Genomic DNA, 17500 nt, shown 5'->3' with positions numbered 1-17500 from the left:
TCCGCATTGCGCTGTGTAATGCATTATTGCTGGGATTTGTAGTCCTCTATACAGCGCAGTGCAGAATATCACCAGCTATTTAGGAATACAACAAATGCCAGCAATACATTATACATACAGTGTACAATGTATTGCTGGGATGTGTATTCCCATGTATAATATACAGCACAATGTACCATCAGCTATCGAGGAATACAAATCCCACTATCCCAGCAATACATTATAGAGCACCATGTGGGGGGGAGTGCAGGCTTACCTGAGCAGTCTTCCAGCAACTTGCTTCTGAGATCGGACCTGTCTATTGGCGGCTGTCATCCCCCCACACCTGCTCCTCCTTACTACATCTCCCCGCGTCCCTTTGCCGATCGTGGATGTGGGTGGGCGGTGAGTGTGAGACGGGGAGGAGGTGCGGCGTGAAGAGCGTGGATGCTGGCGGGTCTGGCAGCGGCGAGTGAGGTGGGGAGGAGGTGCGGCGCGCAGCGTGTGTGGAGTCGTGAATGGGACCAACTGATCGGAAGCCGATTAATCGATTATTGAAAAAGTTGACAACTTTTTCAATAATCGATTATGTCGATTAGTTGTTGCAGCCCTACTGGATTCCCCCCCTCCCCGCTCCGATCCTCCAGCGCTGACTGGCGGAACGGACGGGGGAGGGGGCGGGTACAGCTGGCTCTGCCTCTATATAGGCAGAGCCAGCTGTCAGTCACGCAGCTGGTCGGATCCCGGTACAATTGTCGGGATCCGCTTCAGCTGCGGCGTCTCAGTATATCGTGAGCTGTAGCTCGCGGTATACTGAGCCTAGGGTGACGGGAGGACGCTAGTTTGTGTCCTCCCGTTACCCTACGGAGAACTATGGGGAAAAGCCTTAACCCCATAGTTCTCCTTTAACGAGCAGTTAACCTTTACCCTTGCAGTGGGTAGCCCCACTGGAAGGGTAAACTTTTCAAAATCCTGAAGTGAACCTGCTGAAATTTGCTTAGTTGGTGTCCCTATCTGCCAGCTCCCACCTGACACCCTTCTATTGGAAAATTGTCAGCTGAACAGTGAAAGCAATCCGGTCAGTGTTCAGGTATTTTGACAGCTGGCAGGGCCTACTCTCAAAATAGAATAGCGCAGCGGGAGCTTCCTCCATCAACCCTGTTTAGCATGTATAGAGGAACCCCGTTTGATTGCAGTCCCATGATGGACTACAATCTCAATACAAATGAGTAAACTAAGCATGAGATTGTAGTCCATCCCGGGAGCGAGCTTGTAGCAGTGACTACTACCGTGTTTCCCCGAAAATAAGACACTGTCTTATATTTTTTCGGCTCAAAAAAACACTCTAGGTCTTATTTTCGGGGTAGGGCTTATTTTTTATTTTATTTTAATGTACAACAATCAACAGTTATTCCTGTACAACAGTCTACATGTATTCATGTACAAAAATATTGTGATCAAGGGTGTCGTACCTTTCCAAGAGCAATTTTCCAACCAATCGCTGGCCAGAATGAGCGAAGCGCGCTTTCTCTATCGATTCCTCACAGGCGGAGTGCATTTGGTATCACTGCGCCTGTGACAGGAGTCGGCGCTATAGAGGAAACATCAGCTCTGCTCCCTGTGCTGCCGCCTCGCTTCCTCTAGCGCTGGCTTCATTGGCACCGCCGATTCTCTCCCACGGCTCTTCAAGTTCCCCCCTTATGCCACCACCGGCCCTGGGAATGGTCACAACAAGGTCTTATTTTCAGGGTAGGTCTTATATTTTAGCAATTCCCAAAAATAGTACTAGGTCTTATTTTCGGGGAAACAGGGTATACAACACACACAGGGACCATGGGGAACAAAAGTAGCCCCTCTCCAGAAGGAAGGACAGTGTCAGCACCAATTCAGAGATGATTGGAGGATCTACAGCCGAGTGATACACAAATAAGAGACATTGTTGTTAATAGTTTTCCTTTAACTATGAGGTGAGTGATTTCCACTCATCCTCATAGTTAGAGCTGACGTGTGACATTGAAACTGTCACACGTCGGCCCTGTAGATCGGGAAGTAAGTGAACACATACCGTCGCTCGCTCACTTCCCGATCATCTCCCTGCAGGATCAGTCACCGCTCCCCACAGGGACCCCCCTCTCCTATCCTCCAGTCCTGAATGGAGGAATGGACGGGGAAGGGGGCGGGAACAGCTAGCTCTGCCTATCAACCAGCTGGGTGGATGCCGACAGTATTGTCGGGATCCGTTTCCGGCTGTGGCGCTCTACGTATATAGCTCGTTATATACCGAGCTTTGGGTCACAGGAGGAGGTTAGTATATGTCCTCCTGTGACCCTAAGGAGAACTATGGGATAAAAAGTTTACTCCATAGTTCTCCTTTAAGGTACTTGAATGCATTTTTAAGATTTAACTCCTGAGATGAGTGTCGCGTTAAGGTCAAGTCCACTTTATTTATATAGCCTGTACCTTCATGTATATGTAATGGTATGTGCACTTAGGGTTGTAATCACTTCTGTTGACTTGTGGGCATTGTTCTTTATGGTATGCACAGTTTGGGTCCCTTCAAACAAGGAGTAAAGCTTGTGTTTTGGATTTGTACTTCATAAAAAAAATGGAATGGAATTCAGACTATATAAAAAATCCAATAAATCCCTCGCAGACTAAACTACCACCATTGGCTTATACTGGTAACACTCCTTTCTTTGGTGATCTCCAGTGGCAAGTGCCGTGTGCCGGCCTGGTGTGACCGCGTTCTGTGGAGAGGAAGTAATATTAAACAGCTGAAATACCGCAGCCACATGGAGCTGAAAACCAGCGACCACAAACCCGTCAGCTCTCTGTTCAGCATCGGGGTAAGCGACGCATATATTTACTGCCTGACCACACACACTGTACAGTCTTGTTGTTGTACAATCTCTTATAGACCTACCAAGAAGTATGTAGTACAAAGGATTCTCAGATTGGATATAAATTGAATGGTCTGTTTAGGCAGGTTGCACGTATTGCCATTGAAATTTACTTTATCGTTTATCATTAACCAGCAGCTAGGTAATAGGAGGTCTATAGCTCAATCTGTATCCAATCTTGCAGGCCCCTGCACTGCATAGATGCTGGCACAGTATATGTCAAGCTCACCATACACAATCCTTTAGCTCCACCAACCGGTGAAGTGCAAACGTCTGTCTGACTGGCTACAAACTGATTGGATAGTTTAGGTAAGATCTCATATGACAAAGTTTTGGTAAATCTAAAGTCAGACTATAACATGTAAAGTGAGCGTAAAACGCACCATGTACATTACAGTCTGAATGTACAATCTCTGTACAGTCACCTTATATTTACCAAAAATTACGTAGATCAGGGGTAAGCAAACTCCGGCCCTCTAGCTATGGTGCAACTATAAATCCCATTGGGCATTGCAAGACTCTGACAGCCACAGGCATGACTTCCAGAGGCAGATGCATTATGGGATTTGTCGTATCACCACAGCAGAAGGTCAGATTTTGCCTACCCCTGATGTAAACTTTACAGTCACCACGCAGTTGGTATATCTAAAAGCGCTTGTGCAGTCAGATTGTAAACCCCTAATCTGAAAACCTAAACTACTGGTAGCTTGTATTTGTTCAATAAAAGCTGAAGCCATACTATATACCTGGTGCTCCTTCCAGTCTCAGTGTGACTAATGGACATCCTCTTCCTTTCTGACCACAATAAGCACAGAAGCAGATCCGTGCTAGCGTGGTCAGTTTGCGTCCTCGTGTCTTTTAATGGGGCATACAGGACACCGTGGCATTACCATGAATGGCTGTAGTTCTGTAGTCAAGCTGGCCATACACCTATAGATTTTCTGCAGATTGTCTATGGTCAGATGGAAAAAGTGCAACAGATTCCTCCATCTACGCTAAGCTGTGTGCATGGAGGAATCTCCCACTGGGCCATGCCTCAGTACCTTCTAGTCAGCCTCACTGGCTCTCAAAACACCTGAGCAATGCCGGCATCCAATCAGATTGTTCAGGTATTTTGAGAGCCAGCGGGGCCGACTAGCAAGATACTGAAGCTTGGCCCAGCGGGAGATTCTTCCATCCACACAGTTTAGCGTAGATGGAAAAAGTGCAAACGATTCCTCCATCTGTCTATGAGAAAATCTGCAGATAATCTATAGGTGTATGGCCAACTTTAGACTGCGACTTCCCAGGCTGCTCAGCTTGATTTGCCACGTGCTTCAGGCATGGAGCGACTAGGGATGTCAATCATCCCTATATCACCACCTACACCTAAATTTTTTTTAATCGATTCATTTTGATTATAACACACATACAGATCCAACTACATTGGCCTATACACATACAGCACAGCAATGAAGTAATAAAATGAACTAGAATCACACTAATCCAGCACGTTATTTATCTCACGTGCCCCACTCAATATGGCCGCCTCTTGAGTGGGGCAACTCAGAATAATAACGTGCTGGATTAGTGTGATCCTATTTCATGTTTTTACTTCATTGCTGTGCTGAAAGTTTCAAATAAAAATTTAATCGATCAAAAAAATTTTAATCGATCAAAAAGATTAACGATTAATCGAGAAATTAATCGTTAATTTGCACTGCCCTATCTGGGAGCTTTGGGGAGGCAGAGGGTGTATAGCAGTCATGTGACTGCTGCCAAAAAAAAAAAAGGTACAAAACAGTATTTGCCGTGCATGCTTTTTGAGTTTACTAATGGGGTTTGCTCGATAAAGTTAAGCTCAATGTTAATCGGCTTTTAAAACACGAAGGGTTAACAATTGTACAGTCAGAGTGTACGGTCATCTTTATGGAGATCGCACAGAGACGGTACAATATCTTCTGCGACATTCGAAGCACAAGTCAGTTTTGCAGATGTCGGCTCTGTCATATTTTGTAGTTTGCTATTCATTTTTCTTGGCACGCACGTCTCTGCATTTCCCTTTTGTTCTTTCTCCTTTCCACTCTGTAGAGTGCTGCGGAATGGATCAGCACTATCTACATACAAAGATAATACTAAGCACATCCGTTCCCTAGTTATAGTTTCCTGACCTCTGTCTGTGTGTTTGGTACCTTTCCAGGTGAAAGTGGTCGATGAGCGTCGATACCGGAAGGCGTTTGAGGACATTGTGCGGATGATGGACAGAATGGAAAATGATTTCCTTCCTTCCTTAAACCTCAGCAGAAGAGAGGTGAGTGTGCGATTGCGTCATCTGTCAATCTGACCTTCAGGCAGAAAAAGCTGAATACACAACTGAAACCTGTACAGGGAAAGCGTTACGCTTGCTGACTGATTTGTAATTCTGTACTGCTAGTCTTGTGATGTGGGCAGACCTGCCAGACAGCACATGCACATCAGCGACCTCACTTAGTGCCTCTGCCATTCAGGAACACGGCTTTGTCACTTACCGACCTTCAGCCTGACGATTGGATGGTGATGATGATGCCCTCCTTACCATCTTGTCTTGAATTGTATTGTAATTGTAATGTCTTCCTTACATTGTAAAGCGCTGCGCAAACTGTTGGCGCTATATAAATACTATGTAATAATAATAATGATGTTGTACTTGTGCTTTACCATGGTCACAATATTATACTGAGAAAAGCCAGTGAGGTCTGATTGGCTCACCGTGCTTACCTTGCCACTCCCCGGGTCTTGTTTAACAGCGGATTACTTTATTCAAAGATTACTGTGGGGTAACCTTTTTATCCCATAGTTCTCTTTAGGGTCACGGGAGGACATATTCTAGCGTCCTTCCGTGATCCAAAGCTCAGTATATAGCGGGCTATTGCCAGCTATATACTGAGAGGTCGGCTGCCGGGACGGATCCTGACAATACTGTCATGATCCACCCAGCTGCGTGAGTGACAGCTGGCTCTGCCTCTCTAGAGTCAGAGCCAGATGTGCCCGCCCCCTCCCCGTCCATTCCTGCAGCCAGATCTGGAGGATCGGAGAGGGGAGGAGAGGAATCCCTGCGGGGAGCGGTGACTGACAGTCACGGCTCTCTGCAGGGAGCAGATCGGGAAGTGAGCGAGCGACGGTATGTGTTCGCTCACTTCTCAATCCATAGAGCCGACGTGTGACAGCTTCTTTGTCACAGGTCGGCTCTAACTATGAGGGTGAGTGTAAATCACTCGCCTCATAGTTCTCCCTTAAGCTAGTATAAAGGAGTTTTCCGGTATCTGTCCTAACTGTATCTATTTAAAATATGTATAAAGCCAAATGGTAAGCACTCCTAAGCTGGCCATACACCTGTCAATTTCTTTTGTTCAACCCGTGGGCTGAACGGGAGAAATTGACGCAATTCCTCCAACACAAACTGAGCGTCGATCGAGGAATCACTGCCGTTTGCATTGTATTCTGACAGGTGCCGCCTCCACCTGTCAGAATACCCGATCAGAGCGGGCAGCTCGAAGATATCCCAGCCGTGTCCTTCGATCAGCTGATCGAGGAATGCCGGCTGAAAGGAGCTGACAGCCCCATACACTGGCCAATGCTGCACGTCCCAGCTCTTTTGGAACTCCCATCCCCACCCATGACACAATGAATACACAGGCTCAACAATATCCAACGTATGGTGGACCTCCCCAGCTCCCTAAAATACACATCATCCATGTTCTGTACTAGGTCACGTACAATGGCAGGATGGAGATGAAAGGGTTAATTTGCAGGATGAGGGAGCTGAAGGGGTAATGTAGAGATCACAATAAAGAGGCAGGTTTGGAGATCGGTAGGTAAGGATAGAGAGGCAGTGAAAGGGTTAAAGAAAGATCTCTCGGTCACTAAGAATCAATCAGCTGCTGCCGCTGATCCTTTCATTCTCCCATTTACATAATACAAAAAGACTAGAAGGTGCTCAATGGCTGTTTCTGGAATGACGTTTTAAAATGTCGCTCCTGAAGTAGACGCCCCCGCCTCCCAGCTGTTTATTTCTTTTACAGTTTGGCGGTAGGAAGACGGTTAAGCAAACACTACTGCTAAGCTCTCTCTTCTTGTTGGAAAATATAAATAAAAGAGAACTAATGAGATGAGTGATTTCCATTGATCCTCATAGTTAGAGCCGACCTGTGACAAAGAAGCTGTCGCAGCTCGGCTCGATGGATCAGGAAGTGAGCAGAAACATGCCGCCGATCCGATCACTTCCCGATCGTCTCCCTGCAGTGAGCGGTGACTCAGTCACTGCTCCCTTCTCCGATCCTCCAGCACTGAGTGGAGGAACAGAAGGGGGAAGGGGCGGGTACAGCTGGCTCTGCCTCTAGATAGGCAGAGCCAGCTGTCACTCACGCAGCTGGGCGGATCTCGACAGGATTGTCAGGATCTGTTCCGGCTGCAGCGCTCACAGTATATTGCGGGCAATAACCTGCTATATACTGAGCTTTGGGTCACGGGAGGAGGTTAGTTTATGTTCTCCCGTGACCCTAAAGAAAACTATGGGGAAAAACACTTACCCCATAGTTGTCTTTTAACTTAAGTGTATCTGTATACATCTAATGATCCCATGCACAGCAAAGTCAGAACATTGCAAACTGTTGCCCCCCTCACATGTTTCAGGAGCTGATGGGTAGCTGTTGAGCACAGGGGAAGACCCGAGTCATTTTAGTGATCCAGATATCATTTTCCTGATACATTTCATTGGAATTATTATTTGCAGTTCACTTGCAGTACATTATATTTGTACTCTTCATTTACTGTCTGTGATTTGTTCCGCAGTTCAAGTTCGAGCGGGTGAGGTTCCGGCAGCTGCAGATCGAAAAATTTGACATCCAGAATGACGGGCAGGTTACCTGTCACTTCTCATTCATCCCAAAACTGAACGACACTCAGTACTGTAAACCCTGGCTGCGAGCTGAGCCCTGCGAGGGATACCTGGAGCCAAGTAAGTCGTTGATGTCTTTTGGAAATTATATTTTATTCTTCATCTTGGAGCGGATGTAATGAGATTGGTGGGGATGACTGCAGGGGTGGCACATGTGGCAGCTGCTACAGGCCTTCTGACTCCCCATGAGCTCAAAGTATTGTGTTTTAATTAAAACATTTCAGCGCTTATGAAAAATACTGATGCCAAGTAAGCAAAATCTTCAATAGATGTGGATAACTCCAAAAATATCTCCTAAGCTTCCCATCAACCCTGTGTCTCCAGCAGCAAGTGCAAACCTTAGGCTCCATGACCACCACCAAGCATATGTCCCATCAGGTCACACACTTGTATCTGCCACTCCTTCAAACTTTATTGTTCCAGACAAAGCAAGAAGACACTCCACTACCCGATCCTTGTGACTTTCACCCCTGTGCTGGCGTGAAATATAGCAATGTAGCAATAGAACAGTGATTGCAAGTCCCATTATACTACCCGCGCCAGATGGACCTGGGAATGCCAAAGGTGACCGGCGATAAATCAAATTAACTGCAAAAAGGTGTATAGGACTATAAAGCGCACTTTAAAGTGACACTAAACTCAGAAGTTAAATCTTAAATATGCATTCAAGAGCCTTAATTATTAACAACAATGTATCTTATTTGTGTATCAATAAGTACTATCCTTGTCGCACTCCTTACCTTTATGTCCCTTGTAGTGGGGAGTGCTCGCAGTGGCCGAGGATGGCGCTGCGAATGTCAGCAAAATTGTAGAAATGTCACCAGCACACCAATCCTTTTAAGATAGCAAAAGCTTCATTTATTGAAGTTTTTTGTCATATGACCAAACAAGCACTTTCGGGACCGCGCAGGGTCCCTTCATCAGGCTTTAGCTAAAGGATTGGTGTGCTGGTGACATTTTATTTGTGTATCACTCGGCTGTAGATCCTCCAATCATCTCTGAATAGGTGCTGACACTGTCCTTCCTTCTGGAGGGTGACTACTTGTGTTCCCCATGGTCCCTGGGTGTGTTGTAAAGGAGTCACCTCTCTAAGATCACTCCTGTGATGGACTACAATCTCACGTTTAGTTTACTGATTTGTATTGAGATTGTAGTCCATCCCGGGAGCGAGCTTGGAGGATCTACAGCCGAGTGATACACAAATAAGTTAAATTTTTGTTCGTACTTAAGTAGTGATGCACCGATACTGTTTTTTCTGTATCAGGTACGAATATATATATAAATGTAAATAATGTAAATGGGTAAGCCGTATTAGTCCAGTAGAGAAGATGTATAAAAAAACAAAACGCAGTATTGCAGTGTGCAATCATACCTTTCTTATTGGACTAACAAAATATATAAAAGACAAGAGTTATCCTCTCTTCTTCAGGTTAGAAGCAATACTGATCAACATGACAACATTTACCACTTAAAAGCAAGAGAAAGTTGTTAGGGAGGGGGGGTGAGTGGGGTGTCATAAATGTTGGACCTGGGAGTAAAGAATGTATCCTGATAACTAGAACACAGAACAAATCTGGGATCTCCCGGATGGGCCTCTTCATTCGGCACAAGGCCTCCAGAGACGTGCCGAATGAGCTGACCAGGTAGTTCCCGGTGATGGGGACCAAACAGAACAAATCTGTTTATTTGTTCTGTGTTCTAGTTATCAGGATACATTCTTTACTCCCAGGTCCAACATTTATGACACCCCACTCACCCCCCCTCCCTAACAACTTTCTCTTGCTTTAAGTGGTAAATGTTGTCATGTTGATCAGTATTGCTTCTGACCTGAAGAAGAGAGGTTAACTCTCGAAAGCTTGTCTTTTATATATTTTGTTAGTCCAATAAGAATCATTGCACACTGCAATACTCAGTTTTGTTTTTTTATACATCATCTGTATGTGTATATGTGTATATATTTTGGTACTCGCCGATACCGGTGCCCCGATTACCAGGAAGTTGGACAACGGATCATGACCCATTGGCTGGCTTCCTGATTTCCTGGTAAGCCAGTGTTCTATCGAAAGATCACCGGCTTCACATGCCGAGAATGCCTGGCTTCCTGACCAATCAGGCTGCCTGGCAACAAGTAACCCACCACCCGGCTTCCTGATTGGACAGTAAGCCGGCTCCATGCTTCCTCGGAATTGCCGGTCAAAGGGAGATCTACCTTTAACAGTAAGTTCTGGTATCGGAGCATTTGGGCGAGTACGAGTACTCACCCAAATACTAGTATCGGTGCATCCCTATACTTAAGGCACTAACTGCGCTGACCAATGAGAAGTGCTTCTTGTGCTACCCTTTCCATCGGTTAAATACTACATACCATTGAAAGAATTATGTTTTATCTTTCTGATCACTGTCCAGAAATCTTGTGAGCTGATAACCTTCTGTGCTCCCTGGCTCCGCTTACTGTCACCAGCTCTGTGTCGACTACACAACACCTCCCACCTATGTTATATAGAGAGGGAGCTGTTCTGTAACCCAAATATACTTCTTGTCCTAGGGTGACAACTCTGCTCCACCATAGATATAGCACAGTGAGTGATCGTTGTCAGCCTAGGTCAGGAAGTGTGTTACTGGCAGGATCACCAAGAGAAAGAAAAAGCCTGAAGGAAAACGAATGCAGCCGCTACACCTAAATACCAGTGAGCTGCTACTTATTACATTTTTGTTCTTGGGTCATGAGTCACTTTAACTTTTTGGCAGGAGTTGCTATTAACCAACACGCCAAGCTGCTGAACTGCATTCAATTAGCCACTCGGCGCCGCCCTTTATCTTTCTATATGTGAACTGTTACTATTTATAGACTTCTGGCATTCCTTGCTTTTATTTCACAATCATTTCCTGTCCTCAGACGAGTCGGTCGAGATCAGTCTGGAAGTTTACGTCAGCAAAGACTCCGTCACGCTGCTGAACTCGGGTCAGGACGCCATCGAGGACATCCTGGTTCTTCACCTTGACCGCGGCAAAGATTACTTCCTGACCATCACCGGGAACTACCTGGTCAGCTCATTCGGCACGTCTCTGGAGGCCTTGTGCCGAATGAAGAGGGCCATCCGGGAGATCCCAGTTACCAAACTCATTGACCTGGTGAGAACGGTGTGCCTCCTGGTAGACGCTTGTGGTGAAACCTTTTCTTGCTGTCCTATCCTAGATTTATTAAATTGAGAACCATAAAATCTGCCTTTGCCGTCCATGCCGCACGCGTGGGGTTTGACTTCGTTTGCAGTGTTTTCTGTCTCGCAGCAACGGCGATTAACACACCTATAGTGTAACAAGGCATTCGGGAGGTGCCAAAAACGCGTGCAGAATGCCCTGCAAGTAGGGGAGTGTTAAAGGGGAAGTGATGTAATAAAGGGAAGTGACCGGCAGGAGTCGCAGTAGCTGCGCAGACTTGGCTCATACAATTCCGGGTGTTGCTCTACTGCCGGAATCAGCCGAAGTTATTTCTGACATATTTCAGGCTACAATTTTGGGAAACCTCCGGCTCTTTTGTTGGGAAAACCCTAGCTGTGACATTCACAAAACACTGGCTGTGTGCAGACAGGAAGTGTCATGTGCAGCTGCTCTGTCCACCCTATGATTCCCCAGTGGCTTTCGGGCTTGCAAAACCTCCTATACCTCTCCTGAACACCTGTGCAACGCTTCTTAAATGCCTAAAAGATGCTCTAGATTAGTGGTTCTCAACCTGTGTAACCTCAGGACCCACATTTGTCCTCGATCATTAAGTCGTGACCCAAATCGCACTGCAATGGAACGCACGGCAGCGTGGGATGCTGTGCTGTGATGGAGCTCCATCCATATGTGCATTGCTTGTACAGCTCCTATGCGCGCCCTGTAGAGGTTTCCGGGAGCCAGAATGTGGTGTCGCTCTAGTCCAGGCACCTCTACAGGACATGCGAGGGAGCTGTAAGCAATGCACGTATGAGCGGAACTCCCTCGCAGCCATACCCCCAGCCCACCTCGACAAGTCAACACTCAGCGCCGGGCAGCATATTTTGAATGGCTGCTCGGTGCAAGAATGGACGGTGCTGCACTATGGGGAGGCTAAGGAGCCTCCAAAACTAGAAAAGTGGAAGACATGCGGTGACCCACTGAACATGGGGTCGCGACCCACTTTTGGGTCACAACCCACCAGTTGAGAACCAAGGCTCTAGAGAGCATTGACCGAGCGTGGAATAATGCCTCCATTGAAGAATATTGAAACGCCCTCTAAACGCTCGGTCAGTGCTCCCTAGAGTATCTTTTAGGCATTTAAGAAGTGTTGCACAGGTGTTCAGGAGAGGTATAGGAGGTTTTGCAAGCCCAAAAACCTATGGGGAATCAGAGTAGGTGGACAGGGCAGCTGCAGATGACACTTCCTGTCTGTCATGAACGCAACATGCACTCTATTTTTTGACACAACGCTATCAGCCACGTGTGAACTGTACTGGGCGGTTGCTATTGTTTTATCCCACATGGGCATTATTAGACAGCAGAGAGTCGTAAGAAACGCTTCTCAAATGCCGGGTTTATTACACACATGTGAAAGAGCCATTCGGGCTTATGTCGGATAATGCATTAGCAGCCACTCCGCGCAGTTCACACATGGGCATAGCGTTGTGTTGCTGTGTGTGCATGTCACGTTCTGGAGGCATTGCCAGTGGACAAATGCCATCATTGAAGTATATAGAAATGCCCCTTAAAGACTCGGTCAGTGCTCCTAATAGTATTTTTTGGGGCATTCAAGAAGCATTGCACATGTGTTCAGGAGAGATATAGGAGGTTTTGCAAGCCCAAAAACCACGGAGAATCAGAGATTGCACAGAGCCGGTGCAGATGACACTTCCTGTCTGCACACAGCCCGTGTTTTGCCATCGAAAGAACAGCAGCTAGCCGTGTACTTGTAACCTGTGACAGCCTGACCTATGCCCCCCTGTAGTGCCAGCTGTTATCAGTGTCATCCAAAGCAGTGCCAGCCATACCCATTGCCAGGCATTGCAAGTACCAGGCAGAGCGAGTCATAGCCAGCAATACACAGTACAGAAGACCAATAATATGCCGGTATATTTCACCACAGCCTAAGCACACCTCAAAGCTGGTCACTTCCCTTTTATGACATCTCTTCCCCTATAACACTCTCCTACTTGCTGGGCATTTTGCAAGCCTTTTTGGATGCCTTGAAAATGCCTCCCGAATGCCTAATCTATCTATAGACCTGATCTATAGTTCTAGCCGACCTGTGACAATGAGACTGTCGCAGGTCGGCTCAGTAGATCGGGAGGTGAGCGAACACATACCGGCGTTCGCTCACCTCTCGATCAGAGAGCCGTGACAGGGGAGGGGCTGGATTCCCCCCTCCCCGCTCCGATCCGCCAGCGCTGACTGGCGGAACGGACGGGGGAGGGGGCGGGTACAGCTGGCTCTGCCTCTAGATAGGCAGAGCCAGCTGTCACTCACGCAGCTGGGCGGATCCCGGCATAATTGTCGGGATACGCTTCCATTGCGGCGTCTCAGTATATAGTGAGCAGCAGCTCTCTATACACTGAGCCTAGGGTGATGGGAGGACGCTAGTTTGTGTCCTCCCGTTACCCTAAGGAGAACTATGGGGAAAAGACTTAACCCCATAGTTCTCCTTTTTAATATATCGGCTCCATTTCCACATTTTAACATAAATGGCCTCAAGAGCCAAACCCTCTGGTCAGGATTCAGCTCTGTACCTACATCTTAAAAAAAAAAAAAGGTCACTCCTTTGAAGACAGTCAAGCATGCATCCTGGAAAGAGAGGAAGCCTGGTTCAAAAGAGGCCATTTGTGTAAAATTGTCTGCCACATACAAATAACACCTCTCTCTGGGCAGCTTAATAACACCTGCTAGCTCCAATCGTGCAAATGCATTCAACACCTTACCTCCATGAAGTCTCTGATGACCCATGCTGGGTATGATAAACACATTATGTTGATTGGAGCAACATTCACCATATTTATTCCCAGAGGTCATTCAGAATTGAGAAAGCTGGTCAGATGACCAGCGAAACGTCTTTGAGAAAAGCACAGCAAGTCCTGTTACCTTGATTTATTTTTTACAGATATGCCGTGACCTGGAGGAATGAGAACCTTCACAGACGTTTGGCCATTAAGGCCTCATTCAAACAGCGTAGAGTCGGCCTGTACAGATCCGTGCGACGTGCACAGCAGTATCGGACCGCTCCCGGGAAGGAGAAGTGCTGCGTGTGATTGGACGCAGCAACCTGTTCTTCCCTATGGGAGGACGCGGCCGTACGCTGTCATACGCACACCCGAACTGCACATCCGGGTGTCCGTGCAGACAGATGTGCAGCTCGGGTATGCATATGGCTGCGTCTACCCATAGGGAAGGACAGGCTGCTGCGTGCAATCACACGCAGCACCTGTCCCTCCCAGGAACGGCCATGCACGTCGCACGGCCCGACTCTACGTTGTGTGAATGAGGCTTTAGGCCTTGTTCACACCAAATGCAGAGCAGATCCGGTCAGGTTTCTGCACACGCTAGTCTTTTAGATGCATGTTTGACGCGTTTTTGTCAAAAACATTTTTTTTTTTTTTTAGTTTAACATGGGCTTTCAGTGCGTTCCAGGCATTTGCATGCGTTTTTGATGCGTTTGCAGATCCAGAGCAGGTAAAATAGGGCCTGCTGCAGTTTTTTTACCTGCACTGAATCTGCACGCTGCGATGTGAACTGGAGCTAAAAATACCATAGGAATACATTGGACGCAGTTTTGATCCGGTCTGCACCTGCTCTGCTCTGCACCTGCTCCGCGCTTGGTGTGAACAAGGCCTTAGTGTAGCTGGCTCTTAGTTTGGCGCACGTCTCTCCACTGCACATGAACTTTATCACCGCTCACCTGACAAAGCCGCGCTGCTTTCCTTCACCACTTATTGGCAATGAGCAGATTTCCATGTCACATTTTAAACTCCTCTTCCTCCTCCAAGTACAGTGTTTCGTATTTGCTCCATGGTCCATTATTGAACTATCTCGACTCTTCATCTTAAACTTCTCTTCTCACCAGTCTTTTTCTCCTCTCTTCCTCCCTCTGCTTTCACCTCTGCTCGTAGGGAGAAGACAGTTTCTCAGAGAAGGTAACATTGTATTCAGTATCTGGGCTCCGTTCTCGTCCCGTCTCTGTCCTTTGTGTCCTCCGTTGTGATTGTGATTGCCGGGGCTCATTTCTGAACATCGGAGTGGAAGTTGAAAAGTTACTACTAGGGATGCACCGATACTGGTATCAGTGCCGATGCCGAGTATTTGGGCTAGTACTCGCCTCAAATGCTTCAATGCCTAGCCCGATACTTCCGGTATGTGACGAGGTAGCATGGAGCCGGCTTCCCGGCCAATCAGGAAGCCGGGCAGCGTGTCATTTCACGGCGCCCGGCTTCCTGATTGGCTAGAAAGTCGGCTCCATGCTTTCTCGTCGCCTAATGACGAGAAGCATGGGGGCGGCTTCCCTGCTAATCAGAAAGCCAGATGGCGAGTAATTACACGCCGCCTGGCTTCCTGAATGGGACTTCCGGTATTCGGTATCGGCGAGTACGGGAAAAAAAAAAATATCGGTACTCGATACCGAAATACCAGTATCGTTGTATCCCTAGTTACTACAGGATCCAAGTAAAGTTCTGTCGTTCTTCATGATGTTGTTTTCTGCAGGTGACACTTTCGCTCCATTTCAGAAATGAGCCGCTCTGTCTGGTATCTAACCCTCTCGCCCCTGTCCTGGGGGTAGCTGTTCTGTCGTTGCCACCATGGGGTCATGTCTGCTTGGTTAATTCTGCTGCTTCTTCCGCATTTCATAAACAGTCTTGACTGAAGTCCCCTAAAGTATTCTATGGTCACGTGTCAGAGACCTGTAAGAGGTTGGGAAGATCTTGTGCAGCATTCAGGCCCTTAGTTTTATTAACCCCTTCATGACTGAGCTTGTTTTTAGTTTCTGTTCGTAAATGACTGACACACTTTTGACATTTTTGCTGTGTGATTCTTCCACGTCAGTAATATACTTTCTTACAAAGTGCACCCACACATATTATATATTGTTTTTTAGAGGACAGATAGGGCTACATATTTATATCACATATGTGCGTCTAACGCCTCACTTAGGACAAATAAAATATAAAAAAAGAGGAAAAAAACGTTTAAAAAAAACACTTTTTTCCCAGTTTTGATTTGTAGTATTTTTTTTACAAAACCAGCACAGCTAAAAAAATGCAATAAATACATTCATTTATTTGTCCCTTATTTTATTTTATTTTTTACACATTTTTTTATTTTTTTTACACTTTTCACAATTTTTTTTTTTTTTTACACTTTTCACTTTTTTTTTTAACTTAAAAATGTTATTTTATTTATTTAATTATATCAAGCAGATTTTGTGAATTAATCTCACTGTTACTGCATGATAAATTAATAAATTTTTGGTTATTATCAGGCTGCTTCAAACTTCAGAACAGCCGATAATAAGTTAGTGACACTGATCCTGCAGCAGTTCAGGATTCAGCTGTTACTAAATGTTTTCTGATTGTTGCAACAACGATCAGCAAACAAACATTCTTCTTCCAGGAATAGATACATTGTAGGAATAGACACATTTTGTATCTATTCATGAAAGAAAAAAAAAAAAGCCAGTATAGCTTGAGAGAGATATCTCTCGATCTATACGAGCTGTCAGAATGCCGGCAAAAGCCGGCATCTGTGTCCGCTTTGCTTTGACTCTCAGACACCCGATATTAAGGTATCGGGTGTCTGAAAAAGGTTAACCCTTTCATTAATGAATGCCTCTGTAGTAAGGGCATACATTAATGAATGTTAAAAGCTGATTCTCAGCGATTAACAGCCCTCTAAAGCAGCAAATAACTCGTCACGTACAGTGTACGTGACAAGTCATTTGGTCCCTTTGTGGCTGGACGTACAGTGTACGTCTCCCGTCACGAAGGGGTTAAAGGGCATGTAAACCCATCGGACATACTTGGTGCATGTGAGCATTAAATAAGCCCAACAAAGCTGACCCTTAAATCGCATCATTTCACTAAGCTCAGTTATGTTTTTTATCTTTTTATCCCGCAGTCATGTGATGTAGCCCATTCATCTCTGCACCCCACTGTCTGATAGTTAGTTCAACGTGTGACGAAGCTCTAAGGCCGAACATTGTATGATAGAACACATCCCCCGCATACGCCTTCCTGCTGGCTTCTGGGTGCTGCAGACTTTGCTTGATTTGTAATCAAGCAACTGCTCAGCAGATCACACAGCTAAAGTCTGAACCACCCGGGGTGAATGCAGGTCTAAAGGGATGCCTGGGATGTGTTATCCAATAGAACCCTCGGGGCAGAGCATGGCTTATGGATGCATGGGATGTGTTATCCAATAGAACCCTCGGGGCAGAGCATGGATTATTCCAGCGCGAACCTGGAGCATTCACTGTGAGAGGAAGCGCTAAAATTGGTGGATTGGTCGGGATAGTGTTGACGCTGTGAAAAGAGATGTAGAGAGAATAGGATCCACCAGGTATATACTAAGAATATAGTAATGAAAGAAACATTGTATACACAGTAAGAGCAATTCATTTTAGAGCCAATGACACAAAATAATCGATTTACTAACTCTTTACCTAGTAATCTGGCGTTGTACCAAAAAGCAAAACTGCCTCTACACCCCC

At 46.2% G+C, this 17500-nt stretch overlaps 1 protein-coding gene across 1 annotated transcript in view; it reads left to right on the top strand.

The window, feature by feature from the left end:
• Positions 1-17500, top strand: part of OCRL (OCRL, inositol polyphosphate-5-phosphatase) — a 55489-nt gene that overhangs the window by 27375 nt on the left and 10614 nt on the right. The window contains exons 11-15 of the mRNA XM_018563902.1: positions 2690-2825; positions 5059-5169; positions 7689-7854; positions 10691-10926; positions 14910-14933. Of these exons, the coding sequence (XP_018419404.1) occupies positions 2690-2825; positions 5059-5169; positions 7689-7854; positions 10691-10926; positions 14910-14933 (673 nt within the window). The remainder of the gene's footprint in view (positions 1-2689; positions 2826-5058; positions 5170-7688; positions 7855-10690; positions 10927-14909; positions 14934-17500) is intronic.

The sequence above is a fragment of the Nanorana parkeri genome, unplaced genomic scaffold (genome assembly GCF_000935625.1).
Source record: "Nanorana parkeri isolate BGI_ZX_2015 unplaced genomic scaffold, ASM93562v1 scaffold708, whole genome shotgun sequence".
Taxonomy (NCBI): domain Eukaryota; kingdom Metazoa; phylum Chordata; class Amphibia; order Anura; family Dicroglossidae; genus Nanorana; species Nanorana parkeri.
The sequence above is the reverse complement of the archived record's forward strand: the minus strand, read 5'-3'. Positions and strand labels throughout refer to the sequence as shown.